The 16,576-nt window shown below is 36.5% G+C and overlaps 2 protein-coding genes and 1 pseudogene across 2 annotated transcripts; 2 read left to right on the forward strand and 1 right to left on the reverse strand.

Moving 5' to 3' along the window:
- Nucleotides 1-2,509: 2,509 nt before the first annotated feature.
- Nucleotides 2,510-4,129, reverse strand: LOC149149913 (alpha-amylase isozyme 3A-like). The gene is made up of 4 exons (XM_089442621.1): nucleotides 4,049-4,129; nucleotides 3,881-3,938; nucleotides 3,051-3,334; nucleotides 2,510-2,959 (listed from the first exon to the last, which is right to left on the reverse strand). Exons 1-4 carry the CDS (start codon nucleotides 4,127-4,129, stop codon nucleotides 2,510-2,512), a joined length of 873 nt encoding a protein of 290 aa, XP_089298747.1.
- A 108-nt stretch (nucleotides 4,130-4,237) lies between these two features.
- Nucleotides 4,238-5,818, forward strand: LOC149149914 (plasma membrane ATPase-like). The gene is made up of 4 exons (XM_089442622.1): nucleotides 4,238-4,390; nucleotides 4,808-4,990; nucleotides 5,119-5,297; nucleotides 5,387-5,818. Exons 1-4 carry the CDS (start codon nucleotides 4,238-4,240, stop codon nucleotides 5,481-5,483), a joined length of 612 nt encoding a protein of 203 aa, XP_089298748.1. The 3' UTR covers nucleotides 5,484-5,818.
- Nucleotides 5,819-6,458: 640 nt separating this feature from the next.
- LOC149149915 (alpha-amylase isozyme 3A-like) lies at nucleotides 6,459-11,584 on the forward strand (annotated as a pseudogene).
- Nucleotides 11,585-16,576: the final 4,992 nt, after the last annotated feature.

Raw genomic sequence — 16,576 nt, forward strand, 5'->3', positions numbered from 1 at the left:
GAGATATAGATATGGAGAGAGAAATGTTAGAGAGAGAGAGAAGGGGAAAAGAGAGAGAGGGAGAGAGATAGATAGATATGGAGAAAGAGTGTGTATGTTTAGTGGATGAGCTAGAGTAATAGAGAAGGAGAGACAATGGGAGATAGAGATATAGATGGAGGAGGCAGAGATGTGATTACACTGAAATCAATGCACACTATTAATCTATTTACTTTGAAATTAATGCACATCATACATCTAGGTGCATCAAATCATAAATCAACGTATACACTAAAATCAATACATCTAGTGCAAACAATCAAATAGGATTAGAAATCAACATCTATACTGAAATCATTCCATCTAGTGCAAGCAATCAAATAGGATTAGAAATCAATATCTACATTGAAACTAATGCATCTAATGAAAGCAATCAAACATGAATAGAAATCAACATCTACACTGAAATCAATGCATCTAGTGCAAGGTATTAAATAGTATTAGAAATCAACATCTACACTGGAATCAATGCATCTAGTGCAAGTGATTAGATATGAATAGAAATCAATATCTACACTAAAACCGATGCATCTTATGCAAGAAATCAAATAGAAGTAGAAATCAACATCAACACTGAGATCAATGCATCTAGTGTAAGGTATTAAATAGGATTATAAATCGACATCTACACTGAAATCAATGCATATAGTACATGTGATTAAATAGGATTAGAAATCAATAACTCCAATGAAATCAATACATCTATTTTAGTGAAAATCCAAAATATTCATGACTTTCTAGATCTAACTTCTAAGTATGTATTTTTCTATGTGTGTTTCTTTCTTCTTCCCTCTCTCTCAACTTTCCATGATGTGTCTATCTGCCTCCCCCTCTCCTTCTCTCTCTTCCCCTCCCTCTCCCCTCGTCTCTCTCTATCTGACTCTCCCTCCCTTTCTCTATCTTTCTCTTCTTCCCTCTCTCCCCTTGCCATCTATTTCTATACCTCCCTACATGTCTCCTTATTTGTCTCTCTATCTCAGCCCCCTAAACACATGTCATGCTCTCTCTCTCTCTCTCTGCCCTCATATCTATCTATCTATCTATACATCTATCTCTCCCGCTTCCTTTCCCTCTCTATCCCTTCCCCTTCTCTCTCTCTCTGCCCCCTCCATCTATCTCTCTATCTTCCACCTATCTCTCTTCCTCTGTCCCTCTCTTTGCTTCTCTCTTCTACCCTCTCCTCACCCCATGTATATCTCTATCTCCCCACGTATCTCCTTTTCACCCCAAAAGCATATACACTCTCTCTTCATATCTATCTATCTCTCTCTGCCTCCCTCTCCCTCTCTCTCTTCACACACACACTCTCTCTCTCTCCGCCTCTCCCTTGCCACTCCCTCTCTACCTTTCTCTCTCTATGTTTTTCTACCCCTTCCAACTCCATCTCTCTCTCCTCATCTCTCTCTCCTCTCTCCCAACTCCTCTCTCTTTTTCCGTCCTCTCTCTCCCCTTCTCTCCACTCTCCAACTCTATCACTATCTCCCTCCCTCTCTCCTCCTCCTCTCTCTCATCCTTTCTCTCTCTCATTGTCTCTCCCATCTCTAGCTTTCTTCCTCCCCTCTGCCCCGCTCCCCCCGCAGTATATTCCCCCTTCCATATCACCCTCTTTCTTAAATATGGTCCAATTGTATTATATTTAAAAAAAATAAAAAGTGATTGTAAAATATTAAACCTATATTTTGGATCAATCATGTTAAAGAAAATACAATAATAAAAAACTTTAAAAAATCATGCACTATCTTTCCTCTATCATTGTTAATCACTTTGCTTTCTCACTTCCCTTGGATCCTTGGTTAAGATGCATCTATCATAGTTCTTTATAATATTATTTATATTATATAAATTTCACATATGTATATATAAAAGTGTTCTCATTTTTTAATTTATTAAAACCTCCATTTAATCTTTATGGGAATATTATTAGTAGTCGTGTTGATGGAGGGTTTAGATATACCTCAGAAGTAATTATAACCCTTTTGCAAAAAATGTTATAAAATTAAATTAAAATAAAGTATTTGTAAAATATTTTGATTTTGAAATAAGTTATGAATTTTTGGCATGTGATATTGATAAGCCATGGTATTGACCCATGGTATTGTAACATAATAATTAAAAGCCTAGATCCATAACATAATAATCAAAAGTCTAGATGGCCCATGGTATTGATAAACCATGGTAGTAACCCATGGTATTATAATTTTCTTCCCTTCTCTCCCTCTCTATCTTTCTCTTATGGGTATTGGCCCATGGTATTGTAAAAAAGCCTACTTAAAAGTTAATAATATTCGTGGTAAATATTCATTATTAAAAATCTTGTCATATTGTAAATTTTAAGTTTTTATCCACTTATTAATTAAATTTATAGATGGAACACATCTATATTAATTATTACAAATACATTGATTAAAATTTAACGGACATTACAAATGTTTACTTACATCGCTCTCCATGCAAAGAGTGAAGGCAAGAGCTAACCAGCCATACATTGGGTATTAAATGCCCCTATGTAGGCTGGCCAGCTATGTATGTCATGGGCGCGCATCATGTAACTCCGGCGAGTACGTTTGCCTTTCCGGCAGCCGATGCGGGACCCACCAAAACCAAAACGCAGCTGACTCCAAAACCAAAACGACCTCGCGCCAAAACGCATTCGTTTCCCGTTCGAAACTCTGCAAAGCGCCTTCAGGAAGCTCTGCAACCCGCCTGGACGAAGCTCTGCAACCCGTCTGGACAGTTTTCCCAGATCATTCCTCGGCCCTATCTTCGTCACAATATTTTCGTCAATAGCCGCCAGGTACAGGTCGCTCTCGGCAGCTGTAATATTGCAATTGCTGTTAGCATTTATGTTATTTCTCTTGCGTATGGCGGTCAGGTTTTTAATTTCATCCTTCAAATTCCCGTCCACGAAATGATCATAAAACTGCACATTAAAAAACAAGCTTATCAATTTACTTAATATCGACCTTAATTACTCGCAAATAACACAAGAAAATAGAATAGTAGATGATTACAATGGTGGGAATGCCGGGATGAGTCAGAATGTAGGCGTAGCCCTGCAGCAGTTTATCCGAGGGGAAGGGCCAGAGGTTCTGGGTGGAGACGGTGTCGTGATTTTCTATGAAGGTGACGGCCTTCTGGGGCAACAGGCCGATCATGCCAGCGGGTTTTCCGTCGGAATCCTTTAGGCTGGAGAGGTCATTAGATTTCAGTGCATCCTGCAGGATCCCTTTGGTAGGGAAATCGAAGGCAGAGGCGCGGTCACCCGTTGAGTGCACCCAATCACAAGAGGCATCACCTGAAAACATAGAAAAATAAAGAGTTTCACTAGCATTCTTTCAAACAGTTTCAGTGCACTTTCATTACAAAACTGACACGAGGTTTAGTGAGTGATAACACAACTTACAGGTGATTTTAAAACTTAGACATAACCTGTTAGAGTACTTTGATTTCTTGTGCCATTAAATGCAAGACAATTCACATAATTTTAGATGACATAGCAAAATTCCAAACTTAGGATGTGCCTCTTGTGTAAGAGGTCGGTATATAATAGGTTTTAACTTGCCTTTCCTTACGGTGGTTTTGCTGTCTACCTCACAATTTAGGCTCCCAAAACAGTCACAAGCATTTAGATGAGCAGCTGCCACATGTAAAGGAAAGGATTCTTTGAAATCTTTCATTAAACAAAAGTCATGTCATAGTGAAACCTGTCTTGCTGGCACTAGAAAGGGACATACCAGTTCTTCATATCGTTGCATAACTGAGGATAAAATTTGTCATTAAGGTTCACCCTGCTTTAATCTTGTGAAATGTCTACTTGTCATCTCTGTCCAGGAGGTTATACAATTTTTGCGAGTACTGGCATAACCTGGACCTTGGCTTATAACATTCTGTGGCCAAATCTGGCATATAACAAGTTCAGATTACATTCCTTAGGTCACGTACTGACAAATTTGCAAAACAAGGTCCAATCCTCAAATGGCAAATATAATCACAAGACCTTAAAACTCACCAAACTTCGATCCTCTAAATAATGAGTTCTCCAGTTGTCATTATTGCTTAAAGTTGCAGTACAAAAAGGAGTTGGGCCCATTTGGATTTTTGCAGACTCAAATCTGGTAATCAGATGGATGAATCATTGGATTGTAATGATCAGCTGTGGAACATCCATTTAAGAAATTTGAGTGATCAAGTCTAATTCATGGAAAGCATGTTCAAGGCAGTTACCTTCAAGAACATGTATCAGGAACAGAACACAAAGGTGGATAAACTTTCTAAAGAAAGTCATATGGTGGCTAAGCATGAGTTGCTGATAAAGGTTATCCAAGAAGGGGTTTTAACTCTTTCTAAGGATGTATATATCTGATGCAGATCTCTGCTGGTTTTCTTTTTCTTTCTGTTGGAAAATGTTTGTAAGTCATAGACTTTAAGTTTGTTTTGTTTTTGGTAAATATAGCATACAGGAACCTGAACAGTTTTTGAATCACTTTTTTTGACATATATCCACTTTATGGAAATAGTCCTTTATTGGTTCTGAACTGTAGAGAGTCTGAAAAGACACCCTTTCTGGAGCTTTCAAGAGTTTAGCTTTTCCTGGTTTTGAAGTTTACAAGGGAGATATGCAGATCTAAATGCCCCAATACCTTTTTGCCTTGTAAGTGCAGTAGTACATTCTGAGTGTGATTTCTTTCCTACTTGACTGGAAATGACGATTTTTCCCAAGGGAAAAAAGAATAGTGAGAATAGTGTGATTTCTATCCTCTGCCTGTAGATTGCAACATTCCTTGCAGTTTATGCAGACTTTGGCTTTGCAAACATCAAACCTATTGGTTGGGGTTGGGCAGGAGTAATTTGGCTATACAGTCTAGTGTTCTATTTTCCTTTGGATGTCTTTAAGTTCGTTGTTCGCTATGCCCTGAGTGGGAAGGCTTGGGATAATCTTATTGAACGCAAGGTATGTATGCCTTTACATGTTGCTTTTATCTTCTAATGCTCCATGGAATTATTTGAATCTCCTGGGTGTTAATTGGCACAAACTGTTCTAATGTCATGTGTTCACTGTTTTTTATCTCTTGCCTGCAGACTGCCTTCACATCTAAGAAAGACTATGGTAAAGAGGAGCGTGAAGCACAATGGGCTCATGCTCAGCGTACATTACATGGTCTTCATCCACCTGAAACGCATTTATTCAATGAGAAGAGCAGCTACCGAGAGTTGTCAGAAATTGCTGAACAAGCAAAGAGGCGTGCTGAAGTTGCCAGGTCAATATTTTCATATTTTGTTTAGATGAATTTCCTCAGTTGCATTTTTTTTCACATTGGTTATCATGATTTGCCTTTTCTGATGACAGGCTTAGGGAGTTGAATACATTGAAGGGGCATGTGGAGTCTGTGGTCAAGCTGAAGGGTCTTGATATAAATACTATCCAACAGTCTTACACTGTGTGATTTTAATGTAAAGTTTTAGATATATTATTTCACTTGGTCAAATGTAAAGTGATATTCATTTTAAACTTTGAAGTTTTAAGAGAGCTTCGAACTCATTGTAACGTTTCTTTGTAAAAGACTCTGCTTTACTTACTAGTTTGGATGTGAAAGATGCATGTATATGAGGGTAACGGAATGCTGTAAAGGTTACCTAAATTGCCATTGAGCAGGTAGTGGTGTACAAGTACTTGAGCTCTGAACAGTTTAGGGTTGTTGCTAGTTTTGGGTTGTTACAAGTGGGAACATTGTTTAGTTTTGGCATGCTATTGAAGGGTTCTTGCCATATTGTGTGGATATTGAATGGAGCATTGTTCTAAATGTTTGATAACCTACTCTGTTCCATCAGGATTCTTGTAGTTGCTGTGTATATGTTAATAAGCATGGTATTTTGTTACATCTTTCTTCGTTACACTTTGATGAATAACTATGGTGATGATGTACTTCCCTGTTATGGTTTATGGCATGCTTTTTATGGTCGCACATCACCGTTGATTCTGGTGTAAAGTCAATAGTGAGTGTTTTATACCATAACAATAATAGTTTTCTGATTTGTAGGAAAGCAAGTAACCATTAGTGGTCAAATCACATGTTGGTCATATTCAAATCCATAGTAGAGGCATATGGAGCAGTTGGAACAATTCCAGGGCCTTTAGGCTGAAGCTAACAACAATAAGTGATTGCATAGTTACTTGCTACATCTAGTTATGTGAAATAAAGCTGATATTATCTCAGTGCAAATCAATTGTTTTGGATCATATAATTTTTCCAACATCACAAACAAACTGAGAAAACTACTGGTAAGAAATACAAACAAAAAGAAATAAGAAACATAACCTCTCCCTTTAACAGATTTATGTTATTAGATTCTCACTTAAACATAGTGCACACAAGTCCATCAGATTGTAGCCCAAGGGATTAGCTCAACCAGTTGTCACAATGTTGATGGGCAGCCAGCAGGGGCCTGGTTCGAATCCCCTTGGGTGAGGATGAGGCACACCAGTCTACACCAGCAAGTTTACTAGGGATGTCATCCAAGAATGTGGGAAAGCATCCCTTGAGTTTTCCAGTGAGGTTTCCCTTGGGGAAAAAGTCCACTAGGTTGTGGTATAGGGACATGTTGGATCACTTACATGAAATTATGACACAGGTTCAAAACTGCCAAACATGCTCCCAGTGATAATGCCATTGACAAAGTCTTTCAGGATGTGGATCATGTTAATACAGCAATACTGGTTCCCTTGATGATGAGGATGTGTTGTCAAGGTGGGTTCCTGTCTATTTTTGAAAATGAGGCCAGGTGCAGGTCACTGGGTCACTTTGATGGAATACATAACCCTCAGTTAAAACTTTGTAGCCAAAGGTCCTCTGTTTGTAATGATGACATCTTGAAAGGAGTTAGGTACCCTCCCCCAGTCAAGAGGAGTTCAATGACCAGAAGAAAAGTTTATATAAGTGTGTGCATCAGAATACTCGCCTTTTCTGATTTTATGAACATACAATCATATTTGCAGAGATAAAACAATTGTATCATATGATTGCAAATGTGCAGATCAAACAAGTACAAATTTCACTCAATATGCTACTTATTTGACCAATTTTTTGAACAATAAAGGGTCAACCCTAATTGCATGTCTAATATCATAAGTACTTTTATGATATCCTCTCTTTTTCCAACAGGAAAATCTCAAACAATGGCTGCCAGGGACTTTCATCAAAGACTATCTTTGGATTTGTGCTGAAGGTGGGAAGGTAAAATAAGAGTTGGACCAAATTATAATCATGTGTGAATAAATTTCATGCACGTGTAACTCTAGTGAAAGGATTTATTTACTATGCAATAAACTAGAAGACATTAAAAGTTAGTACATAATACATATGCATAGGGGAGGCATGATTTGTAAATAACAACAGACTTTCAGAACATGAATGAAACAATTTAACATGTAAAAGGCTTGTGGCATACATGGTTCAGCAGCAGAGCTATACCATTACCAAGTTGAAACAAATGACAACTTGGATAATCCAGGTGGTATGAGTGACTTCCATGATGTGCTCCTAAAATCCTTGAATACAAGAATGCTTAGATAAAGGGGTGAGGATCATCCAGCATATTTCCTTCCCAACCCATTTGTCTTCATTATTTCTTATTGGCTGTTGAAACCTGGCAAAAGGTAGAAACTTACAGGCAGGTTCAAGACAGCTATAATATAAGAGTTCACTCTGCCACGAACATGCCCATATTAAGAACAAGTGATCTTGATACAGAATGAGAGAAACATGTTGCCGTACACACACAAAATGTTTTTATGGTGAAAATAACAGAGATAATTTTCAAATACTATGAATGAACAACATGATGAATAAAGGGTATTTCTGGAACCTTCAGTTATATGTTATCAATATTATAATTCAGGTCAATGGGGTAGTGCTTCTGCGAATCAGCAGTGAAGATGGAGGCATGTCAGTCCACCCACCATGGATCAATTCACCCGTGAGACACAAATAAGTGGTTGGGGCAGGGGCAAGTCCTAGGTGACTTTAACAGGCAGTGCTTGTTTTAAATGGTCTGCTCTTCAAGGGTTGTTTTGCCCACATAATTCAGGAAGCCATAAACACAACAAAACCTTCACAATTAAGCTAAGGTTATATCATTTTTTTGTGAAGACTTCTGTGATTTCCCCTCAGTGCTCACGTTTCAACTGAAAACACTAAAGTGGATAGACATTTCAAATTTCAACCTAGTGAAGAATAGCCAAATGTGACCACCATCACTAGAGCACACATTTTAGGGTTGGCTTCTGACTAGCAATTTATTAAGTATTTATTTGAGAAAGAGCTCATCTTGAATACCTTTTACAAATAAATAAGTGTGTAGAGAGAGCAAATTCACATGGAACAAGATTTCCCAAAAAAGCTTCAACAAATTAAAAGTAGCATTCACAAACATATCCTTTCTATGATTCCTTATATAAATAAGCCATTTGAATTAAAAATAGCATTCACAAACATATCATTTCTATGATTCCTTATATAAATAAGCCATTTGTTGTTGTCAAATATTAGTAAAACTGTGTTTTTGCACTCAATTTTACCTAATCAAATATACCTAACTGTGTAACTAACTGTATACTTGTAGTCAAATATACAAAGCTCAGTTAGGTAATACAAGTATTTAACTAGCCAAACACTCAATTTTAGAGACAAATTATTAAAACTGTTTGCCATCAACAGATATATGCATTCTCTTCCTTTCTAAGATGATATAATCTCAACAACTATTAATCTTCCTTGAGCCTCCTAGACAATTGAAAGTCCCTATGTGAATTCATCTTCTCCCTCTCTTAAAATGGACTAAGTATTGTCTTATCCCTGCGAAGAAGTTAGTAAGTATCGCAGCCTTGCAATTAAGGTATGTCCTCATAGTTTTGAATTTAAGAACACAGATTGTGGTATTAAGACCCATTATCAGCCTTGGGTTTCTTTAGAAGTTGTATGCCAATAATTTTGATAACGACAAGGAATGATGATTGGTATTGCCATTCTGTCCATGATTTTGATATGATCCAAATTGCAGTGCCTAAGCCTAATTGCATGACAATGAAGATTTTGAGTCTAATTGCAGTAGTCAAATTGTGATTGCAACACTCTCCTTTGCCATGGTGTCTAGAATTCACTAACTATACATATATGAGTGTCAAGGAGAATTAAGTCGACCTGTGCAAGTTCAAGAGTGAAACAACTATAATTGAATGTTTCAATCTCATTCTTCAGATTGGCTCGGAGTCTTTGTCCTAATTTTTTTGAAGACTGGACATGGAAGTTTGCACATTTATCAGTGGTCTAATTACAATAACTTCTACAACAATCATTTCAATCAAGAATGGATCCCTGTGTAATGAACTAGATTCAAATCTGGCATATACTTATGACAATGATAAGATCAGTATTTCTGGTTTGGGAATTCGGTCCTTGAAAGTGAGTTCAATTTGAAGAAATAATATGGCACAAGTATGTTAAGAAATGTCAAGTTCTCATGTACAAATCATTGAAGCTTCAAATAATCATTAATGGCATGTCTGTGTAGTCCAATGTGTCGGTAAGTGAAAAGGCAGTGTTGAATGTGTGAATTGCATTAAGCTTACATCCTGATGCAGTTCATCACGGACTGGCATAATCAAGACGATAGCTATAGCTAGGTATTGTCATATACAAGCTTGAAGCATCTGTGAGTGGGAAAGTAACCAATCATCCAGAAGCATTAATTCAGTCTTCTAGCAAAGAAGAAATTTAGTAACACATTGTTCACCAGACAAAGTCTTATAATTATCTTACAACAGTAGGGTTATATGTATACTTGATAGGCATTGTTGATTCTGAGTGAAAAGACAAAGGACATAACAATAATAAGGATATCAGCAGTTGGGCCTTCATCATTTCACTATATCATTATTTTAGGATATATTCATGAAAGAATAAGGAGAGGGATGGGGTGCCCTATTTATTTCCTACTTAATGATACTTTATCTAGGTCAGTTGTGTCCTTTGGCCGTCAGCTCTCGTTTATTGTCTTTATATGCAGGGAATGTAGATTTTTTAACATATTGAGCATTTGTTTTAGGAAACTTTAGTTCGGGATTCGAAGTGATATTGACCTGGGGACTATGGGGCAAAGATATGAATAAGTCATTATAGGTTGGCCTCTTATACTTGTTCATGACATTGATGATTACATCAACTATCCTACAGTTTTTATCTCCCCAAAAAGGAAATTAGAATAGGAATTTTACATTGCACTGTTGTAGCATGTGCAGTATTTCTTTTTCTTAATAGGTTGGATACACTTCTACGGGGAAGATATAGTATAGGAAGTTTCCATCAGTCTCATATCTTGCATGCCTGTATCATACTGTGATATATTTTATGGCTTTAAGAATGTGATTCGCATGAACAGCTCATGGTGATATAAAAGTAGTTGGAAGAGATATGAGTTCTCCCATCTTGTATGAAACAAAATGTATATTATGTTGAGCTGATCTGTGTGTGCTTTGCAAGAAATTATACATTATTAACTGTAAAGCACTGTGATTCTTGTTGGCTTCTTCATTTACCAATTGTAGCTAGCTGTTTCTTGTCTGCCTGACATAAAGATACAAAATCTCTAAATTTTCTTTATAGACAATCTTTTAACCAATAGAAATTTACATGCTTGTCTTTATAATTGAAATTCATCCTACAAGGTTTCAAAGACTGGAAAAGAAGAGAGTTCTAATCTCTTTTCTGTTATGGTTTTCCACTTTAATGCTTTTGTGGCAGAATTGAGGAAGAGATTGCAAGGCAAACGGGTGACCGCGCCTCTGCCTTCGATTTCCCTACCAAAGGGATCCTGCAGGACGCACTGAAATCTAATGACCTCTCCAGCCTAAAGGATTCCGACGGAAAACCCGCTGGCATGATCGGCCTGTTGCCCCAGAAGGCCGTCACCTTCATAGAAAATCACAACACCGGCTCCACCCATAACCTCTGGCCCTTCCCCTCGGATAAACTGCTGTAGGGCTACGCCTACATTCTGACTCATCCCGGCATTCCCACCATTGTAATCATCTACTATTCTATTTTCTTGCGTTATTTGCGAGTAATTAAGGTCGATATTAAGTAAATTGATAAGCTTGTTTTTTAATGTGCAGTTTTATGATCATTTCGTGGACGGGAATTTGAAGGATGAAATTAAAAACCTGACCGCCATACGCAAGAGAAATAACATAAATGCTAACATCAATTGCAATATTACAGCTGCCAAGAGCGACCTGTACCTGGCGGCTATTGACGAAAATATTGTGACGAAGATAGGGCCGAGGAATGATCTGGGAAAACTGTCCAGACGGGTTGCAGAGCTTCGTCCAGGCGGGTTGCAGAGCTTCTTGAAGGCGCTTTGCAGAGTTTCGAACGGAAACGAATGTGTTTTGGCGCGAGGTCGTCTTGGTTTTGGAGTCAGCTGCGTTTTGGTTTTGGTGGGTCCCGCATCGGCTGCCGGAAAGGCAAACGTACCCGCCGGAGTTACATGATGCACGCCCATGACATACATAGCTGGCCAGCCTACATAAAGGCATTTAATACCCAATGTATGGCTGGTTAGCTCTTGCCAAGAGTGAATCGGGTGAGGGGAAATATTACATAAAATATAATATTACAATATTAGATGTTACCCAATATTTATAACCACCCCACCTAATAAATAGCGGCAAGGGGTGGGGGGAAATACTAATTGAAATGTAATATAAATCTTATCTAATATTTCAGGTCACACCCCACACTAAATATTACGTTCTACCGTATATTTCCCCTCACTCCTACTAATTTTATAGTTGAGGGGAAATATTGGGTAAAATGTAATATTATAGTATTATATTTTATCCAATATAACTTAGTAAAAAGTGGATGGAGGTAGGCAAAAATATTAGATAAAATGTAATAAGAACATTTTTCCTAATATTTCCCCACCTCTTCAAACAAATGCCTAGTGCCAACATATCAATATTTTTTTTACTTTTACAAGAAAGTTTTACCTTTATAGGCTACATGGATTCAACATCATAATTTTCTACAACTAATTATGTATCTAAATATAACATCAAACTAACATGAATCTAGGTTAGTTTAATCCCCTTAAATAGATTATATTCTAAAGGAATTCTATAAGTCAATATGAGAAGAAACACAAGTGATTCCTCGTGAGATTCAATTGCTTTTAAATTGTGAAATTCTAAAATATAGAAGAGTGTGTTTGTACCATGAAATTTTAATAGAAAAAACATGTGATTTATAAAAATCATGTATCATTTTTAATTCAATTGATTTAATAATTAAAAATATGTATTTGTTAATAAAAATATATAGTCAAATCCTTTTTTGATTATTGGAAGGGTGAAATGATGTGCAATTAACACTGAAACCCCAAATGTTGGAGTCACGATTGCTGTTACACCAAAACCCATAGGTGTTAGTAAACAAAAACATTGCTAGTGTTAAGCACATGCCATGAAACACACGAGAGCATTGGATCAACACCGCCATGTTGGAGTCACGATTGCAGTTACACCAAAACCCACAGGTGTTAGTAAACAAAAACATTGCTAGTGTTAAGCACATGCCATAAAACACACTGGAGCATTGGATCAACACCGCCATTAATGGGGAGCACAACAATCTCCCCCCTCAACGCGAGCCAGGTGTGTTTCGAACTCGAGACCTTTTGGCTCTGATACCACTTGTTGGAGTAATGATTGCCGTTACACCAAAACCCGTAGGTGTTAGTAAATAGACACATTGCTAGTGTTAAGCATGTGCCACAAAACACATGGGAGAGTTGGATCAACACCACCATTAACGGGGAGCGTAACACCAAAGTCTAGTCATTAATACGGGAATATATGACTACAGTTAGATTTAAGCATGTGGATTATCCAGCGATGAGCATATACGGTCCGTTGGTTCCATAGATTTGTAAATATGCCTCGTCTAGTTGGATTTGGTGTAATTATTGATGGAGACCCAAAAGTTTGGGCGTGGGGGAGAGGAGGCGGACAGAAATTATTCATCTGCTTCTGTAATTATTGGGATGCGAGGAGCTATAATTGTTGACAGCGACCTGAAAGTTTGGGCGTGCTGGAGATGGGGTGGACACAAATTTATTGAAGGATGAGAGGAGGCATAATAATTCTCGACTAAATCAAAATTTTAGGCGTGGTGAAGATGGAGAGAGCAGCGGAGGTGGTGTAATAATTCCTTAGCTTGTCAACTAACAGAGTTATGATGTCTAGTTTTTATTTTATTTTATTTTATTGAGGTTGTGTAATAATTCCTTCGCTCATCAACGAGTACAGTCATGATGTATAGGCTGTTATTTTATTGAGGCGGTGTAATAATTCCTTCGCTAGTCAACGAATAGAGTCATGATTATATAATTATTTTTATTTTATATGGTTCACTATACTGATTTGGTATTAGCTAAGTCTCCAAATAACATGTTTTTGTTTTTGTTTTTTTAAAATATGGTTTATTGTATTGATTTAGTATTAGCTATGTACACGAATAACATTTATATGTTATTTTGAGGAATTTAAGAAATCCATATAGATAACTTATAAATTGTTAATTAATCTTTCAGAATTGTTATTGTATATTGTATAATATGTAATTAGTTTTACGTTCCATTTTTACAGTTAATAAGTTACCGAAATACAACTCTCTTGTACCTAGATTTCACATATGTATAAATAAGTAATTTTATCATTGATATGACACTCTTTTCTTGTGCTTTTTCATTGTGTTTTTCATTGTGGAGTTTATTTGGGCTTGTACAGTGGTATTAGAGCCTTGGTTGAGTTGTTCCTAAACTCGATGTATTTGAATTCTATGTTAAAGGAGACCCGGAACGTGAAGACTGTGAAGATAGATTTCACATGTATAAATAAGTAATTTTATCATTAATATGACGCTCTTTTCTTGTGCTCTTTCATTGTGGAGTTTATTTGGTCTTGTACAGTGGTATTAGAGCCATGTTTGAGTTGTTCCTAAACTTGATGTATTTGAAATCTATGTTAAAGGAGACCCGGAACGTGAAGACTATGAAGATAGAGTGCAGCAGAAGGTTAATCTAGTGGAGAAATGCAGTGGGATGCTCATCTCTGTAAGTTTCATATATTTTACTCATAATGAAAGGTGATTGGAGAAATTGAATGGCATTAAACAAGACTTTAATCACAATATTTGCATTTACCACAGTAAACATGAGTTTAATGACTGTAAAATTTATGAAGGATAACAAGATACATTCACTGCAAACGGGAGATATCTGAAGGATATAAAGTTTAAATGATACAAGGTTTTTACAGAAAGATTTGTGAAGAATACTTAAAATGAAGTATATATATTTTGGTGGCTTGAATAAAATTTTTAATTGAAGAGTAGTCAATTTTCTGACCATGATGTATATATGATGTATATATTTGGTCGTTTCAATTAATTTCAATTGAAGAGTGGTGAATTTTCTGACCATGATGTATATTTTTGGTGGTTTGAATTAATTTCAATTGAAGAGTGGTCAATTTTCTGGCCATGATGTATATATTTGGTGGTTTGAATTAAATTTGTAACTAAAGAGTGGTCAATTTTCTAGTGATTTAAAATACATATTTTTTTAAGAGGCAAATAAAATTTATTTTTGAAGGCTAATAAGGTTTGAACTTAGCTCTTTTGCTAGGCTATTTTTGAAACTTACCACTAAACCACAAAGCCAACCTTGTTAAAGCAAGAGGAGAAACAAATTTATATCTTTTCAGAAGTATTGCATATATTTTGAATTTGAAAGGATTTGAAAAATATTTGGCTACATAACAATTATGAATTCAATGGTTTCCATAGTTGGAGTTTTTCTTAAGGGAAAGGAAAATTATCAAGAGTGGTTTAGAAAGCTTAAAAGTGCAATTGTTTTTAACGATTTGTGGGAAGTTTGTCAAGGCAAGAAGGATAGCGATGGAAAAGAAATTGCACCAGAGTCGCCTAATAATGAGAAGAACCATGCAATTTGGGATACAAAAGACAACAAGGCATATGAATTAGTAACTGCATTGGTGACAGAAGAGGTAAGTAGATATATTATTTCATGTGGTACTGCATTCGAAGCACTAAAGAAGTTGAAAGAATTGTATGATTCACACTCAGAACTCGAAATTATTCAGTTATTATTAAAGTTGTTTAATCTGGAGATGAAGGATAATGATCCTTTGAAGAGTGTCTCTAAAATAAAAACCATTTTTCATGATATAGAAGCCACTGGAATTAAAGTAGATTTACAACTTACAACTTTTATAAAAGTCCTTCACCCTATCTATTCAAACTATTTGGAATCTCTCCAAGCTAGTGGGCAGTTAAAAGAGATTACATTTGATAAATTAGTAAGCAAAATAGCTGAGAGAGAAAAAGCCTTTGCGAAGAAAGAGACTCAACCTAACTCTAATGTAGAAACTTTGTGCCTTGCACAAAAGGATCAGAAGTCTCATGTTGAAACTTCTAGAGGTGATAAAAGTAGTGGAGGTCATGGTAGGAGAAATTATAGAGGTTGGGGGGGGGGGGGGGGGGGGCAAACATAATCAGGGAGACAGACAACAAAATGATAGACAACAAAGGAATTTTAATGATAGACCAACTATCAAATGTTTTAGATGTGGTAAAATTGGTCATACTTCTACTAACTATAAAATCCCTTGGGATAAAGTCAGTGAAAGGAGAGAACAATTAAATGAAAAGAACGATCAACCACCACTAGACAAGGGAAAATCATCAGAGTATGCACATTACATTGTTGCTCACTGTAATTTTAATATGAATGATGTTTTCAACACTACATTTTCTTCATGGCGAGATACTTGGATTTTGGATTCAGGAGCCACTTGTCACATGACATTTAGGCGATATTTTTTTGAAACATTCAGTGACGATATTGATGGTGTTATTTACTTTGCTGACAAGTCTCAAATTAAACCATCTAGAATTGGGTCTATTCATTTGAAGATACCGAATTTTGCAGATTATGTTCTACATGATGTACTTTACATTCCACAGTTTCAACGAAATTTGATGTCTCTTATCCATATTCGGAAGCAGGGGCATTCTATTCATATATTTGATGGCATCATCGACATAAGAAGAGAATATGATCATGCAGTTGTTATGACCGGTGTGGAAGAAGGTACACTTTTAAAATTAAATGGTACTTCATCTACTAATTCTCGTGAAAGTTCTGTTCTTTTGGTGCAATAAAGTGATAGCATGTCTCCTAGCTTGTATTGGCATGCTTGATTTGGTCACATCGATTATGGCAGCATCAAAATTATGAAAAAGCAAGGTATTAAAGGTCTTTCAGCAGTTCCAAGAAATATTACACCTTATGATGCTTGTATTATAGGAAAGCATTGTAAACAACCTTTTGATAGTTCTTCTTTCATATCTTCACGAAAATTAGGTCTCGTACATTCAGATTTATGTGGACCTATGCT

Source organism: Pinus tabuliformis, chromosome 9 (genome assembly GCF_031772625.1).
Source record: "Pinus tabuliformis cultivar Carrire ecotype Pingquan chromosome 9, CPIR1, whole genome shotgun sequence".
Lineage (NCBI taxonomy): Eukaryota > Viridiplantae > Streptophyta > Pinopsida > Pinales > Pinaceae > Pinus > Pinus tabuliformis.

Excerpts from the sequence above, each read along its gene's own strand:
- LOC149149913 (XM_089442621.1), bottom strand. The coding sequence starts at position 4,129 with ATGGGCCCAACTCCTTTTTGTACTGCAACTTTAAGCAATAATGACAAC. Across the intron at positions 3,335-3,880 it reads TGCCAGTACTCGCAAAAATT|GTGATGCCTCTTGTGATTGG; the intron begins GTATAACCTCCT and ends CTATGTTTTCAG. Across the intron at positions 2,960-3,050 it reads ATCCCGGCATTCCCACCATT|TTTTATGATCATTTCGTGGA; the intron begins GTAATCATCTAC and ends TTTAATGTGCAG.
- LOC149149914 (XM_089442622.1), top strand. The coding sequence starts at position 4,238 with ATGGAAAGCATGTTCAAGGCAGTTACCTTCAAGAACATGTATCAGGAA. Across the intron at positions 4,391-4,807 it reads TTTTAACTCTTTCTAAGGAT|ATTGCAACATTCCTTGCAGT; the intron begins GTATATATCTGA and ends CTCTGCCTGTAG. Across the intron at positions 4,991-5,118 it reads ATAATCTTATTGAACGCAAG|ACTGCCTTCACATCTAAGAA; the intron begins GTATGTATGCCT and ends TCTTGCCTGCAG.